The 16,124-nt window shown below is 48.7% G+C and overlaps 1 protein-coding gene across 1 annotated transcript in view; it reads right to left on the bottom strand.

Moving 5' to 3' along the window:
* The window catches only part of LOC140900069 (protein-arginine deiminase type-3-like), a 42,500-nt gene that overhangs the window by 12,035 nt on the left and 14,341 nt on the right, over nucleotides 1-16,124 (bottom strand). Inside the window, exons 2-7 of the mRNA XM_073316642.1 lie at nucleotides 13,659-13,839; nucleotides 12,575-12,647; nucleotides 11,606-11,667; nucleotides 10,403-10,520; nucleotides 9,095-9,220; nucleotides 324-502 (exon numbers count right to left, since the gene is read on the bottom strand). Of these exons, the coding sequence (XP_073172743.1) occupies nucleotides 324-502; nucleotides 9,095-9,220; nucleotides 10,403-10,520; nucleotides 11,606-11,667; nucleotides 12,575-12,647; nucleotides 13,659-13,839 (739 nt within the window). The remainder of the gene's footprint in view (nucleotides 1-323; nucleotides 503-9,094; nucleotides 9,221-10,402; nucleotides 10,521-11,605; nucleotides 11,668-12,574; nucleotides 12,648-13,658; nucleotides 13,840-16,124) is intronic.

Here is a 16,124-nt window from a genome sequence, read left to right as displayed (position 1 = left end):
GTCCAGCGCAGGGGAGGGGGACACGAGCCCGTCAGTCCCCATGACTGGATCTCCTACACCCAGGCTGTGCGGTGCTCTGGCTTCCTCCGGTGGTGGTCATGCCACGTGCAGCAGTTGACAGGCCTGCCATGGCTGAACCTATGCTCCAGCATAGAGCTCAGGCTTTAAGATCAAGCGGGCCACGGCTCAGTCCTTGCTGCTGCTGAGCCACCAAGGGGCATGGTGGACTGGCAGCACCCCCGCTAGAGAAGCCGCTCTGCAGAGCTTTCGTTCTCTCCAGCCCAGATAGGCGCAGGCCAAGTGAGCGCAGCGGCTTACTGTACCTCAACTGGGGCATCCAGCAGCGTGACATGGAAGGACACCAGCCCTGAGAAGTCAGCGTCCGGGAAGGCAAATCCCTCCACGTAGAAGGTGTCCTGTTCTTGTCCGCTGGGACGATCCACTATGTAGGAGAGCTCATCTGACCCCAGCACGTGCTCATACTGGTGGAGAACGTCATCACCTACGAATGTAGAGAAGTATAGTGATATGTCGGGGGAACCACACTGAGTACAATGGAGCTAGCAGAGGTAGCTCACCTGTTCCCAGCTCCTGGGGATCAAGCTTCCAGACATGACAGGAAGTGCATTGTTGGACGATTGGACTAGACCTTGCATGCTGTGTGTGTAGGGCCTTGTCTACATGGAGAATTAGCCCCAGCATTGTGGCTGCACCAGTGCAAACCCCTCATGGAGATGGGCGAAGCCATGATTTGCACCAGTGGACCAATTTCCTCGCAGGAGTTAAATCCACCAGTGTAAATTGCAGCCTACACTGATGCAAATACACCAATGCTAGCAACTGGGGCCAATTTTCATGATAGAAAAGACCAGAGCGAGTGGACTTAAAGTCTGATTACTTCAATCTCATGAGAGGTGCTTTACAGGCCTGCATGCGGTCTTGCTGGCTCTGCATCAATCTCTAGTTTGGACTGGAATTTACAAGAGGAAAGGCCGGGGGTTAGAGGTGATGTTACCCAAAGCCCTGAAAGCAGCTTCATAATCTTTTAGAGCTAGTCAGAGAGCATCCAGTCAATGGTAGCCTTGGGATTTCAGGTGTGAACCAGCCCCATCAGCTGCCCAATGTATTTGGTTGGATGAGTAGTTTTCAGGTGATGGATTTGAGAACCAAACATAGAACATAGGAGCCTAGCTAATGACAAACAGTGGGCAGTGCATTTCAGCTCTGAATTCATGAAACTTTCAGGATGGGTGAAGGGTTTCAAAAACATCTTAGAAGTCACTGAATGTTCACAATGAATAGTGTGACCCTACGAACAGCAAGACAGATTGGAGGGGTTTATTCACCATTGATTTGCTAACCTGCTATCTCCTCGCACTCCATTATTACAGCAGAATCCGGGGCAGCCCCAGTTTTGATCATTTTATCCATTTACACAGCACGGGGGTGCGGTTGCACCTAGGAGCTTACTGACAATATTTAAGAAGCATCACTTAAATATACCCATATTGGGTCCACCCAAGTAACTGATGCTCCCAGCTGCAGAGAGGCTAATCCCAGCTAATCTTAGCCCTGGTTTACACTATGAGTTTAGGTCAAATTTAGCAGCGTTAGATCAATTTAACCCTGCACCCGTCGACACAACGAAGCCATTTTTGTCCACTTAATAGGCTCTTAAAATCGATTTCTGTACTCCTCCCCGATGAGGGGATTAGCGCTGAAATCGACATTGCTGGGTCAAATTTCAGGTAGTGTGGACACAATTCAATGGTATTGGCCTCCGGGAGCTATCCCAGAGTGCTCCATTGTGACCACTCTGGACAGCACTCTCAACTCGGATGCACTGGCCAGGTAGACAGGAAAAGCCCTGCAAACTTTTGAATTTCATTTCCTGTTTGGCCACCATGGCAAGCTGATCAGCACAGGTGACCATGCAGATCTCATCAGCAGAGGTGACCATGGAGTCCCAGAATCACAAAAGAGCTCCAGCATAGACCGAACAGGAGGTACTGGATCTGATCACTGTATGGGGAGACAAATCCGTGCTATCAGAACTCTGTTCCAAAAGACAAAATGCCAAAATATTTGAAAAAAATCTCCAAGGGCATGAAGGACAGAGGCAATCACAGGGACCCGCAGCAGTGCCGCGTGAAACTTAAGGAGCTCAGGCAAGCCTACCAAAAAACCAGAGAGGCAAACAGCTGCTCGGGGTCAGAGCCCCAGACATGCTGCTTCTATGATGAGCTGCATGCCATTCTAGGGGGTGCCCCTACAATTACCCCACACCTGTATGTGGACTCCTGCAAGGGAGTCTCAAGCAACAGGGATGAGGATTTTGGGGACAAGGAAGATGATGATGAGGAGGAGGTTGAAGATAGTGCACACCAGGCAGCAGAGAAACTGTTCCCCCTGACAGCCAGGAACTGTTTATCACCCTGGAGCCAATACCTTCCCAACTCGGGCTCCCAGATCTTGAAGGCAGAGAAGGCACCTCTGGTGAGTGTACCTTTGTAAATATAACACACAGTTTAAAAGCAAGCGTGTTTAATGATTAATTTGCCCTGAAGACTTGCGATGCATTCATGGCCAGTACAGCTACTGGAAAAGTCTGTTAACATGTCTGGGGATGAAGCGGAAATCCTCCAGGGACATCTCAATGAAGCTCGCCTAGAGGTACTCCCAAAGCCTTTACAAAAAGTTTCTGGGAAGGGCAGCCTTATTGCATCCTCCACTTTACCACGGCAGGCCAGTAACACATAGTCTGGCATCATTGCATCAGAAAGCCTGGCAGCGTGTGGTCCCGGTGTTTACTGGCATTCAAGCAACATCTGTTCTTTATCTCTCTGTGTTATCCTCAGAAGAGTGATATCATTCATGGTCACCTGGTTGAAATAGGGGACATTCAGAGGTGGCCGTTCCTGCTGGGCTGTTGCCTGTGGCTGAAAATAAATCATCCCCGCTGTTAGCCACATGGTGGGGGGAGGGATGAAGCGATCATCCCAGAGAATTGTGGGGGGGAGGGGGTTAGTTGGGTTTGTGCTGCACGTTAACCTGAAAACATCAGCCCCTCCTTTTAAGTAGCCAGCGTGTCTTTCTCAATTTTACTCTCCCCTTTTTTCCTCCCGCAACTGCAAATGTTTCAACGCTGCCACTAGCATCTCCGTCCCAGAGGCTAGCGCAGATAAGAAGGTGAAAAAAAATGCACTCGCAATGAAATGTTCTATGAGCTCATGCAGTCCTCCCAAACTGAAAGAGCCCAGCAGAATGCGTGGATGCAGACAACGGCAGAGTCCAGGACAGCACAAAATGAACATGAGGACAGATGGCTGGAGCAACAGGACAGGTGGCGGCAGCATGATGAAAGGAGGCAGGATGCAATGCTGAGGCTACTGGAGGATCACACTGATATGCTCCGGCGTATGGTTGAGGTGCAGGAAAGGCACAGACTGCCGCTGCAGCCCCTGTATAACCAACCACCCTCCTCCCCAAGTTCCATATCCTCCTCACCCAGATGCCCAAGAACGTGGGGGGGAAGGCCTTCCAGGCACCCAACCACTCCACCCCAGAGGACTACCCAAGCAACAGAAGGCTGGCATTCAATAAGTTTTGAAGTGCAGTGTGGCCTTGTCCTTCCCTCCTCCCCCACACCACGTGGTGCTTCCCTCCCAGACTACCTTGGCAGTTATCCTCCCATTTGTGTGATGAATTAATAAAGAATGCATGAATTTGAAACAATGACTTTATTGCCTCTGCAAGCGGTGATTGAACAGGGGCAAGGGAGGGCGGATGGCTTACAGGGAAGTAGAGTGAACCAAGGGGGCGGGTTTTCATCAAGGAGAAACAAACAGAACTGTCACACCATAGCCTAGTCAGCCATGACACTGGTTTTCAAAGCTTCTCTGATGCTCAGCGTGCCCTCCTGTGCTCTTCTAACCGCCCTGGTGTCTGGCTGTGTGTAATCAGCAGCCAGGAGATTTGCCTCAACTTCCCACCTCACCATAAACGTCTCCCCCTTACTCTCACAAATATTGTGGAGCGCACAGCAAGCAGTAATAACAGTGGGAATATTGGTTTCACTGAGGTCTAACCAAGTCAGTAAACTGCGCCAGCGCACTTTTAAACATCCAAATGCACCTTCTACCACCATTATGCACTTGCTCAGCCTATAGTTGAACAGCTCCTGACTACTGTCCAGGGTGCCTGTGTATGGCTTCATGAGCCATGGCATTAAGGGGTAGGTTGGGTCCCCAAGGATAACTATAGGCATCACAACGGTTATTTTCTGTTCTGGAAAGTAAGTCCCTTGCTGCAGCTGTTCATACAGACCAGAGTTCCTGAAGATGCGAACATCATGTACCTTTCCCGGCCATCCCACGTTGATGTTGGTGAAATGTCCCTTGTGATCCACCAGTGCTTGCAGCACCACTGAAAAGTACCCCTTGCGGTTTATGTACTGGCTGCCTTGGTGATCTGGTCCCAAGATAGGGATATGGGTTCCGTCTATCACCTCACCACGGTTAGGGAATCCCATTGCAGCAAAGCCATCCACTATAACCTGCACATTTCCCAGAGTCAGTACCCTTGATAGCAGCAGCTCAGTGATTGTGTTGGCTACTTGGATCACAGCAGCCCCCACAGTAGATTTGCCCACTCCAAATTGATTCCCGACTGACCGGTAGCTGTCTGGCATTGCAAGCTTCCAGAGGGCTATCGCCACTCACTTGTGAACTGTGAGGGCTGCTCTCATCTTGGTATTCTTGCGCTTCAGGGCGGGCGAAAGCAAGTCAAAGTTCTGTGAAAGTGCCCTTACGCATGCGAAAGTTTCGCAGCCACTGGGAATCACACCAGACCTGCAACACTATGCGGTCCCACCAGTCTGGTGGGAGTGTCCCGGGCCCAGAATCGGCGTTCCATGGCATGAGCCTGCCCCATTGCCACCAGGATGGCCAAATTGCCGGGGCCTGTGCTTTGAGAGAAGTCTGTGTCCATGTCCTCATCACTCTTGTCACCGCGCTGCAGTCGCCTCCTTACCTGCTTTTGCAGGTTCTGGTTCTGCGTATGTACTGCATGATGGTGCACGAGGTGTTTACAATGCTCATAACAGCCGCGGTGATCTGAGCGGGCTCCGTGCTTGCCATGGTATGGCGTCTGCAGGAAAGCAGAGTTGCAGGGGAAGCGGTGGTTGGATGACCAGTTTTGCAGATCTACTGCACCGTCTGCTGCCAGGACACAACAGCTGAGTGGGCTTCACGCTTGCCGTGGTGTGGCAAGACAAGAGCAGCCGAGCAGAGTTGCAGCAGATGACAACGGTCATATAGAGGACCTGCGAGACCACCAGGAGAGCAGAGTGGCAACGGAAGCGGTCGTTCGATGATGACAGTTTCCAGACCTACTGCACTGTCTGCTGAAAGCAGTATGGCGCCCGCATGGAAAAAAGGCGCGAAACGATTGTCTGCCGTTGCTTTCACGGAGGGAGGGGCGACTGATGACATGTACCCAAAACCACCCGCGACAATGTTTTTGCCCCATCAGGCATTGGGAGCTCAACCCAGAATTCCAATGGGCAGCGGAGACTGTGGGAACTGTGGGATAGCTACCCACAGTGCACTGCTCCGAAAGTCAACACTAGCCTCGGGACTGTGGACGCACTCCGCCGACTTAATGCGCTTAGTGGGGACGCACACAATCGACTGTATAAAATCGCTTTCTAAAAATTGACTTATAAATTCGACCTATTTCATAGTGTAGACATATCCTTAGTGTATGGCAAAGACTTTCAGAAAAAGGAGCCTGCATCCCTAAATCTACATTTGGACTCCTCCAGACGTGCTCTCGTTTTCAAAAGTGCTAAGCATCCAGCAGCTTTCATTGAAATCATCGGGCAGCTCGGCAGGTTTGAGAACCAGGCAGTCTTTTTCAGAGCCCAGGTGAGGCTCTAGGAGCCGTGATGGGGGGGCACTGACCAGAAGGGGGTGCATGAGGCCTGTGGACCCAATTGGCCCTTGTCCAGCGACACTGGCAGCAGGCATCACACATGGACAGGGGAGTTAAAAGGGGATGGCCCAGCTCAGTTTGGGGCTGACCAGGAAGGAGACAGAGCTCTAAGACCCACCCCGGTGAGGGAACCCTGGTTAGAGCCTGGAGTCTGGGACAGCTTGCGGATGGGACGGCTGGACCCAGGGAGACTGGTTTGAACACAGGCCCTAAACAGTGCCAAAGACTCATCGGCCAATCCTATTTTGAATTCTTATTTTTCTCTTATTTTGGGGACTTCAGTACCCGGAAGGGGTGGGACTTGAGCCTTCCTTAGCCAGCGGGCTAAAGCACGACTGCATCAGACACCACAAGAGGGGGAGACCCATACTTGGCGATCCAATGGCCAGGTAAGTTGGGCCACAAAGGGGCCTTGCACAGGCAAGTCCTGGCAAAGGACCCTAACATTCAGTTCTGGTTTGGAATTAGTTTGACCTACATTTGGCTCCATAAGCAGGCTTGGAAAGGTTCGATTTTTATCGGTAAAGGTCGATTTCACCGTACACATGCAAACCAACAACTAAATATTTTCACCGACAATAATTGAAATTTACAGATTGGCAAAGTGAGGAAAAATGCTACATAAGACTATATTAGAGTCAAACTCCAGGGATTTAGGCTTTTGAATTACGCTTGTTACAAATGGACTAGCGAACGGCTAGGAAAAACGGGTCAGCGTTGTTGATTTTAAGGATATTTACTTTCTATATTGTGACCTGTGATGTTGAAAAATTTGTGGTTGAAAGGTTTATGAAGCTTTGACTCTTTGAGTCTCAGTGTCTGCTGTCACTCAGTAATTGTTTGACAGCCCCCCACTGCCACAATTCCCAGCCACTGTAAAAATGTAAATCAATATTATTGGTTGAAATTATAGAAATCAGATTCTGCCAAGCCTATGCTCTACACACATCAGCCTCAAGCACCAAACAGAATCGCCTTCTCTCGAACCCTCACCATGTCCTTGCAGAGTTTTTAAGAGTGAGGTAGGGCAGTCAAGTCAGTTACCTCTAACTCTCCCACAAACTGTGTCGTTCTTTGCCTGGAGCCCAGTACCACTTAGAAATGGGTGAAATTCTCTCTCTGCCTTTGAAAGCCATCAAAGGAATTGCTTCCACTCTGATCCTGCCAGCCAGCCACCCCGCTCATCCACGTACTTGAATTCCCCCTGCGCATCTGATGTTTGCTCCTCACTGACCCCCAGGAGCCCCATGGGACTCTCTGGATTTTCATTTCCCAAATTGGAAGAGAAGCAGAAGCAGTCGGTCTCCAGGTGCACTGCCCTGTCCCTCGAACACAGCACCTCTGTCCTTCCCCAGAAACTAGGTTTTAACATCCTTTAGGAGAGCCCAGCAGACACTCTGCATTTACTTGCTGCCCCTGTTCTGGAACTGGTCATGTCTCTCTGGGATGTCTGGTCTCAGTAACTTATTTGGGCAATACTCTCCTTTTCACTGCATTGGTAGCTGATATCACATCTTCACTTCCACTGCCCTAACCCCAGTGCACTAAACACTTATAATTCAGATCTTCCCCAAGTTAAGATACTGTTCCATAAAACAAACACCCACTGTGCTGGATCTACTTGGAGCAGGTCAGTAGCGGGCATGTGGTGGATCGTGGGAACAGGTCAACAGAAGCATGTGTTGGATCTGGTGGAAGTGGGTCACTTCTTCCAGCTGGGGAAGACACTGGCAGGAGGGCACTTGCATGTTGGGAAGGGTGGGGCTCTGAGTGGCCCTGGAAGGAGGGTGGTGTTAGGGGTAGTTGGCAGAGCACACATTGGAGGCCCCCAGGTGTGAAGGCGCACAGAGACTTGGCAGCTGAATCACTTGTGGCACTTGCCTCAGCTGTGGGGCATCTGGCACACTAGCAGGGGTGGTGCCAGGACAAAAGCTGGCCCGGACATCCATAATGGGCAACAGTGACACTTGATTACACTAGGATGTCGCACTGGAAGGATGTTAAGGTGGCACGGAGAAGTACTCAATAAAAAAGCAGAGAAGTGCAACAGTTAAGGTCAACCAGACACCCTTAACTCTGCCCGCTCCTGTATCATCATTGTGATACAGTACAATTACAGCACTGCACTCTGGCCATGAGCCTCCAGTGCTGCTCAGGAGTGCAAAGAGGGCCTGTGAGTTCCCCCAGTCCAGGGCTAGCCCACTGTTTCTCAAACAATACAATAGAAAACCCCAACTGTGCAAATATCCAGGCACAAGTTAAAGCACCTGAATAGGTCCACTTGAGTCAATGGAAGTACTCACTCGCTTAGAGCTGAGCCTGTGTGTAATAGGGTGGTCTGCCTCTTTAAGGGCTGGCGCCCTGGGATCCCCCCACCCTCAGCCCTGTTTGGGGATGGAGCAAACAGGGAGTGGGGTGAGCAGACCCAGCTGGGAAGTGGGCAGGAGATTCCTTGTCCTGTCCAGGCCTGAGCACTGCAGGAGGGATGCTGGCAGGCCCTGGAGTAGGAAGGAAGACAACAGGGGAAAAGCCACTGAAGCCTGCTTTGGCTGGCGGAATAGCTTTGTTTTGGTGTGCTGCGGGGTTTGTGCCTAAAGAATAAAACTGTGTCCTTCAGGAAGGGCCGGGCCAGCTTTGGGGCCTGTCGTTGGTCTTCCCTGAGCTGGGGAGCCAGGCCAGCAGCATGCCATGTGTGGAAGTGTTTGCGAGACCGGGGTGAAAGGGTGGAGGTAAATGGACGTGGATGCAGAGAGCAGCCTTCCTGAGAGGGAACAGCTAGAGAACAGCTAATTGAAGGGCAGATTTAGAACTTGATCCCACCCCCCTTGAAGTCAGTGGCAAAGCTCCCACGGGCTTCGCAGGGAGCAGGAGCAGGTCCTCGGACGGATTCAATATTCCAGCCAATTTTTACTACCAACTTCCACTTGCTGTGTAGCAGACTGTTGAAGTACCAGCTCCCACCATAATAGGTTATCATGGCATGCAAGACTGCAGTGTAACACAGCGGTGCAAAGGCAGAGACAATTCTAGACACTCTCAGAATGCCTTGGCCAAGAGCTGTGATTCCAAGCCCGCAGCAGCCAGAAGGCCAGATACTCACCCCGAGCGTGGAAAACTCCCACTTTGTATGCGTCTGACACGGAAACGTGAAGAACCAGCTTGTGGTCATCAAAGATTGCATCAGGGCCTTGAGTTCTCAAGATCATACAGGACATGTCCTGAAGGTCTGAGGGTAAGAGGAGACCAAAAGAGAAAAGAGTGGGGCTTATTCAAGCAGCTGCTTTCAGATTTGGATCATCACGTCTCTGGAACCTAACGTTCAGCTACTGCCTATCAGCCTAGCCCCACCAATGTCACTGGATGTAGGCCAATGTACACCGGGGGAGGATCTGGTCCATAGTGCATGTGATCCCTCTACAGAAACTCAGGTAACGCTATGTCTGATAGGACCACTGTATATATATCTCAATTGTATCAAGAAGGGATGGGGAAACCACTTTTGGGCTGGTCCTAAAGGAGGAAGATGCAGCTCATTATGAAGCTATGAGGTTAGAGCATCGGAACACGGGACCCCTGTGCTTTGTCCACCCTATCGGTTTCCATTGTGTTCCTTTTTTCAGGTGTGGGTTAGGGAAGACTGTAAGCTCTATTGTCAATCCAGGTGTCTCTTGTTTAGCATTGGAGACTCAAAGATGACCCTCCAAAAATCAAAACTAAAAGTGGTTGGGTACCCAAGAGAGAGAAGGAGATATATGCCCCCTTGGCTATTCCATTCAACAGGCTTATTTCCAAGAGACTTGCACCTTAAGGTTAGTAGTATCACAATGTAAAATAAACCCCCTGGATATCTTGAACATGTTCTTCCATAAGAGGCACCCAACATCTAGACTTCCCGAGAAAGTAGACCAGCTATGGTTTGAAAATTGGCCTAAGCTGGAGCTGTCTCACTGCCCGACCAGTAGTCCGGCAGTCACATGGCTCAGTTAGAGGGTTACACTTCTAATACAGCCACTTGGCAAACATTTTTGCAGATCTTATGGTATCACTGAGATCCCTTGGATGTGCCTGGAGCCGTGTTCGGAATAAGTGAGACATCCTGATAAGCGGCGGTTATAGTGGACGATCTGGGCATTTTCCAGAGTACATGTTTTACAGCTCTACTGGTAGCAATTCATGGATGGGGGCCATGAAAATCCAGGCCCAGCTCTGATGAGTGGAGCCCATGAACCGCTCCTTGGGTTAGTGCCCAGTGTTCATACTCTCACTACTCCCTTTTATATAGGTGTAGTTTCTTCTTAGGACTCAGCTAACATCTTGCATTCTGGCCTGACCTGGCTGGAATTTCAGACATTCTGCATCATCTGATTAATGCCCATTCCAAAAGCAGTGATCCATTCCCAGTCAGTACCTGCATACGATCGCACACAGAAATCCATGTTGTCCATATCCGAGGACTTTGGGTCATCCCTATCACAGTTCACTAGCAGGATAGCTCCTTGCCCATCTGGGCCCCACGTCCACTCTCTCTGCAGAGGCAAGACACAGACAGGCTTGGTACGGAAACGAGGAACAAGACCAGAGAGCTGGAACCCAATTCTTTTCACTACTACAGTAATAAAAGCCGAGAGGACAGGCATGTGACATAGCTGCTTCCTATTGCACTAGCCCCTATGGAAAGTGTTTTCCTCCCAGCTGTTCTCCATGTTACTCATTCCCAACTCAGAAATATATGAGCTTCCAGGTTCCAGCCACTCACACACATACACTGTTGTAAGGCAAGTGGTGTGGTTTGAGCATAGGACTGGGAGCCAGGGTCCTACTGATACAGCTGGGTGGAGGACTGTCTTCCCATCCCAGGAACATTTCTGAGAGATCAACAAATTTTGTGTCAATTGAAACACTTCAGTCATTTAGAAACATTTTGGTTACTATTTTTACTATAATTAGCTTGAATTTCTACATGAAACCCAGAAAACAAAACATGTTTTTATCTTGGAAATGTCAAAACCAAAGATTAACAATTTCCAAACTTCTCAGAGTTTTTTCCAAGTCAAAAAATTTGTCAAAACTGACCCTTTCCTGTGAAAAGTTTCTGTTTTGATGAACTGACATTTTCCAACAAAAAAAAATAAAATCACTTAGGGCTTGTCTACACAGGGACACTCAGGAAAATTAATCCAAATTAACTAAAGGTGTGAATTTTAAATCAATTAGTTAAATGCATTAAACCCCTTTGTGGAAGCTCTTCTCCAGAATTAAAGTAGCCTTAATTCAGTTTAAATAATTTCCAAAGTGAATTAATAAATTGAATTAAAGCCACTTTAATTCTGAATGAGCATGTTCACACAGGGGTTTAATGCCATTTAACTAATCCACTTGAACTTCACACCTTTAATTAATTCAGATTAATTTTCCTGAGCATCCCCATGTAGACAAACCCTTAATTAATGCTACTGTAGCTGGTGCTCTAGGCTGCAGACCACAGTACTAGATAAACCATGTCTCCTTTACACTTGATACTCTGCTGGGGAGCTCTGGGATGTTCAGCTCAGGATTTACTCAGCCTACTGGTCTCCCTTATTCCTTGGGTACAAAGATGAATCATTCTTACCATATCTGTTGTTTTCCTCTTCACCGCCCCACTGCGAGTTGTATCCGCATCCAGGGAGATGTCTGCAATGGCACAAGAGAAGAAGAGAACCCATCAGGCTGGAGGGCTCTGAGAATCAATGAACTGGACTCGACCATGTTCTAGCCAAGCTTGGGATCTTCAGTACCAAAAGCGGAGATAGAGGGGGATCCTTCGGTGGGTATGTGCCATTATAGGCTTCTTTAAAAGTGTGCAGCCCCCATAGCCTCAGGGCAAGACAAGGCCTGGACTGAACTGAACACAGCTCAATGGGGAGAGGAGTGAGCTACAAGGGAACCGGTCTCCATTACATGGGGCTCAGATCAGCTAGCCTGTCCCTCTAAGCAGGGCTGCTTGAAAATTTTCCATCAAAACTGTCTTTGACTAAATGAAAGTATTCATGAAAAGCATTTGCTTTCCACAGAACATTTTGATTTTTTTTTAGTTGAAAAACAGAACACCCAAAAACTGAAATATTTTGAAACTGTGGGAATGCTGCCATGGTGCCTTATTGGAGTTGTAGTCCAAGTGCCTCTTATCCCCATGATCCCCTGTGGTCCAGTCTCCTGGCTGAACTACATCTCCCAGGATGCACCATTGCCAGCGCCAGCCATAGTGCACCAGCCAAGGGGGAGACAGTGGTGCTTCTTGGGAGATGTAGTTTGACTGGGGATCCTAGCCTACAGAAGAGAATGGGAGCATAAGGCACCCAAACTATAACTCCCATGAGTCACTGTTGCAGCATTTCCAAATAGAAATATTTTGGCTTTTGAATTTCTCCTGAAAAATTGAAATTTCTGTGCCCCTCTTCCACCTTCCCCCACCGATATTTTTGCCAGTGTACCCAGAAGCCAACCTAGAAAACGTGTCCTCCCACCCTCCTACCCAGTGAAGGGAGCGGCATTTTGGGGCTGAGTTTATTGAACAGGTGGATTCTTCGGTTCTACTTACCAACACAGGTAAGGTAGAGCATGGCTGTGTGCATAGGAGGCCCCCCATCTTGCCCATAGTATGAAATCCTAACCTGCAAAGACACCACGATCAGCACGACTATTTTCAGGACACCATCGCCTGTAGCAAAGCTAAGAGTAAAACAGATACTGCCTGGGGACATAATGCTGCCACGGATGAGACCAGAGTGCGAGTCTTGCACGTGGTCTTCCGCTCTCTACGCTGGGAGCAACTGGGAGTGCTGTGCAGATGACTCCTTCATTAAAATTCATTAGTTTAAGACAAAGAGGATAGTCATGTGGCTTGGGACCTGGGCCAGGACTCAGGAGTTCTGGGCTCAATTTGTGGCTCTGTGCCGTCAGGCAAGTCCCTTATTCTCTCTATGTCCCTGTTCCCCATCTGTGAAATGAGGATTATACTATCCCACTGTCTGTCTTCTCCATTTAGACCAGGGGTTTTCAACCTGTGGTCCACGGACCCTTGGGGGTCGGCAGACGATGTCTAAGATTTCCAAAGGGGTCCGCACCTCCATTCAACATTTTTGAGGGGTCTTCAAATGAAAAAAAAGTTTGAAAACCACTAATTTAGGCAGCTCTTCTGGGCAGGGACGGCCTCTCACTGTGTTTGTACAGCACCTAGGACAAGGCGGCCTGTGGGTGCTACTGTAATACAAACCCTAATGCAGATTAGAGTCGTATTGCTCCCTCATGGAAATGCACAATAGGATAAGGAGTCTAAATAATAAACAACCCATCAGCAAGTAAAACCAAAGCAACAGGTCCCGGCTGCTGAAATGAAGCGGTTTTACAACTGGGCTGTTCTCTCAGTCTGTGAGGTGACAAAAGCCCCAAATGGGAACGCATCGCCCAGGGATTCATGGGATACCCCGCTCATTCTAATGCCCAGGACGTGGGCACCCTTAGCAAGCAGACATCTCACCAGCCAAGGCACAGTGTCTGTTGTCCAACTTCAAACACCCTTTTGCCTGGTCCAAGTCCCAAGTAACAGCTCTTTGCTCCTGCGCTTGTGGAAGTTTGACATCGTTTTTTCCAAGGGTGCTTCTCCCCCTCCATGACCAGCTCACCTTGTTATCATTGACAGCATTGCTTGGCGCCTTCATAGTCACCACCACCTCCACCCCGGCATCCAGGGGCCATCTGGGCACGCACGTTGGTACCTTGGCAACCTCAGGGTTGTGGACAATATAGATGTCAACACCAGGGGTGCCACGGACATCGAACGACGTGGCATCCTTCGGGGCTGATCTGAGGCAGAGGAGCACATTCAGTTACTGTTGCAGCTGGAAATCCTGTCTGCTCCCGACTTCAGCTCCGTAAAGACGCCACAGAGCCAGACAGTGGTCATGTGACCGCTCCTGTTCTAAGGTGAGGGGATTCCTGTGGGTGAGGTAAGTGGCACCCATGGAAGCTTATGACGTAAACTGCGGGAGTCCTGTACTCCATGATGGAGAAGACCTGCTGTAGGTGAGCAGATTTCATTCAGTATTTTGGGGTGGGCAGGTACAGCTGAGATCTGGTGTCAAAAGCTGCACAAAGGAAACTGATTACAGCAGCAGTTCTCAACCAGGGGCACATGTACCCTTGGGCGTACACAGAAATCTTCCAAGGGTACAACTCATCTAGATGTTTGCCTAGTTTTACAACAGACAACATAAAAAGCACTGGTGAAGTCAATGCAAATTTCATACCACGATTTGTTTATACTGTTCGATATACCATACACTGAAATGTGAATACAATATTTATATTCCAATTGGTTTATTTTATAATTATATGGTTAAAAATGAGAAAATCAGCAACTCTTCCGTAATCGTGTAGCTGGGACACTTTTGTATTTTGATGTCTGATTTTATCAGCAAGTAGTTTTTAAGTGAAGTGAAACTTTAGGGGTACGCAAGACAAATCAGACTCCTAAAAGGGGTACAGTAGTCAGGAAAGGTTGAGAGCCACTGGTTTACAGTGCACAAGTAGTCTTACTAGGCCTACAAAACCCTGAGACTATGCTACATATCCATGAGAACCATTAACTATTTACACATATTCACTCATGTAATATTTCCTCAATTTAGATCAAGTTTTTGACACACAACTGGGTGCGGGGGGAATGGGTGGTATCATAGAATCTCAGGGTTGGAAGGGACCTCAGGAGGTCATCTAGTCCAAACCCCTGCTCAAAGCAGGACCAATCCCCAATGAAATCACCCCAGCCAGGGCTTTGTCAAGCCTGACCTTAAAAACCTCTAAGGAAGGAGATTCCACCACCTCCCTAGGTAACGCATTCCAGTGCTTCACCACCCTCCTAGTGAAAATGTTTTTCCTAATATCCAACCTAAACTTCCCACACTGCAACTTGAGACCATTACTCCTTCTGTCATCTGCTCCCACTGAGAACAGTCTAGATCCATCATCTTTGGAACCCCCTTTCAGGTAGTTGAAAGCAGCTATCAAATCCCCCCTCATTCTTCTCTTCCGCAGACTAAACAATCCCAGTTCCCTCAGCCTCTCCTCATAAATCATGTGCTCCAGCCCCCTAATTGTTTTTGTTGCTCTCCGCTGGACTCTTTCCAATTTTTCCACATCCTTCTTGTAATGTGGGGTCCAAAACTGGACACAGTACTCCTGATGAGGTCTCACCAGTGTCAAATAGAGGGGAACGATCATGTCCCTCGATCTGCTGGCAATGCCCCTACTTATACACCCCAAAATGCCATTGGCCTTCTTTGCAACAAGGGCACACTGTTGACTCATATCCAGCTTCTCGTCCACTGTAACCCCTAGGTCCTTTTCTGCAGAACTGCTGCTGAGCCATTCGGTTCCTAGTCTGTAGCGGCGCATGAGATTCTTCTGCCCTAAGTGCAGGACTCTGCACTTGTCCTTGTTGAACTTCATCAGATTTCTTTTGGCCCAATCCTCTAATTTGTCTAGGTCCCTCTGTATCCTATCCCTACCCTCCAGTGTATCTACCTCTCCTCTGAGTTTAGTGTCATCTGCAAATTTGCTGAGGGTGCAATCCATGCCATCCTCCAGATCATTAATGAAGATATTGAACAAAACCGGCCCGAGGACCGACCCTTAGGGCACGCCGCTTGATACCAGCTGCCAACTAGACATGGAGCCATTGATCACTACCCGTTGAGCCCAACAATCTAGCCAGCTTTCTATCCACCTTATAGTCCATTCATCCAGCCCATACTTCTTTAACTTACTGGCAAGAATACTGTGGGAGACCGTGTCAAAAGCTTTGCTAAAGCTTTAGGTAGGGATCAGCCAATTCATTTACACCCGAAGAAAAATACTTGGAGACTTTACCAATCATCTCTGTGACAGACGTGGCAATTTCCTGCAATAGTCTTAGGAAACCTTACTGAATTAAGTTTGTGTGTTTGGGGTCTATTGCATTCAATGTATTTTACGTGTGGTTTATGTATTATTGTGGGTTGGGATTGTATGTAGCCTCTCCGTAGAAGGCAGAGGGGGCTTGAATCCTGGGAAGTGTTATGAACTTCAAAGTACTGTAATGAACAACGTGC

This window comes from Lepidochelys kempii, chromosome 18 (genome assembly GCF_965140265.1).
Source record: "Lepidochelys kempii isolate rLepKem1 chromosome 18, rLepKem1.hap2, whole genome shotgun sequence".
Classification (NCBI taxonomy): Eukaryota; Metazoa; Chordata; order Testudines; family Cheloniidae; genus Lepidochelys; species Lepidochelys kempii.
This window is presented reverse-complemented; position numbering and strand designations above follow the sequence as displayed.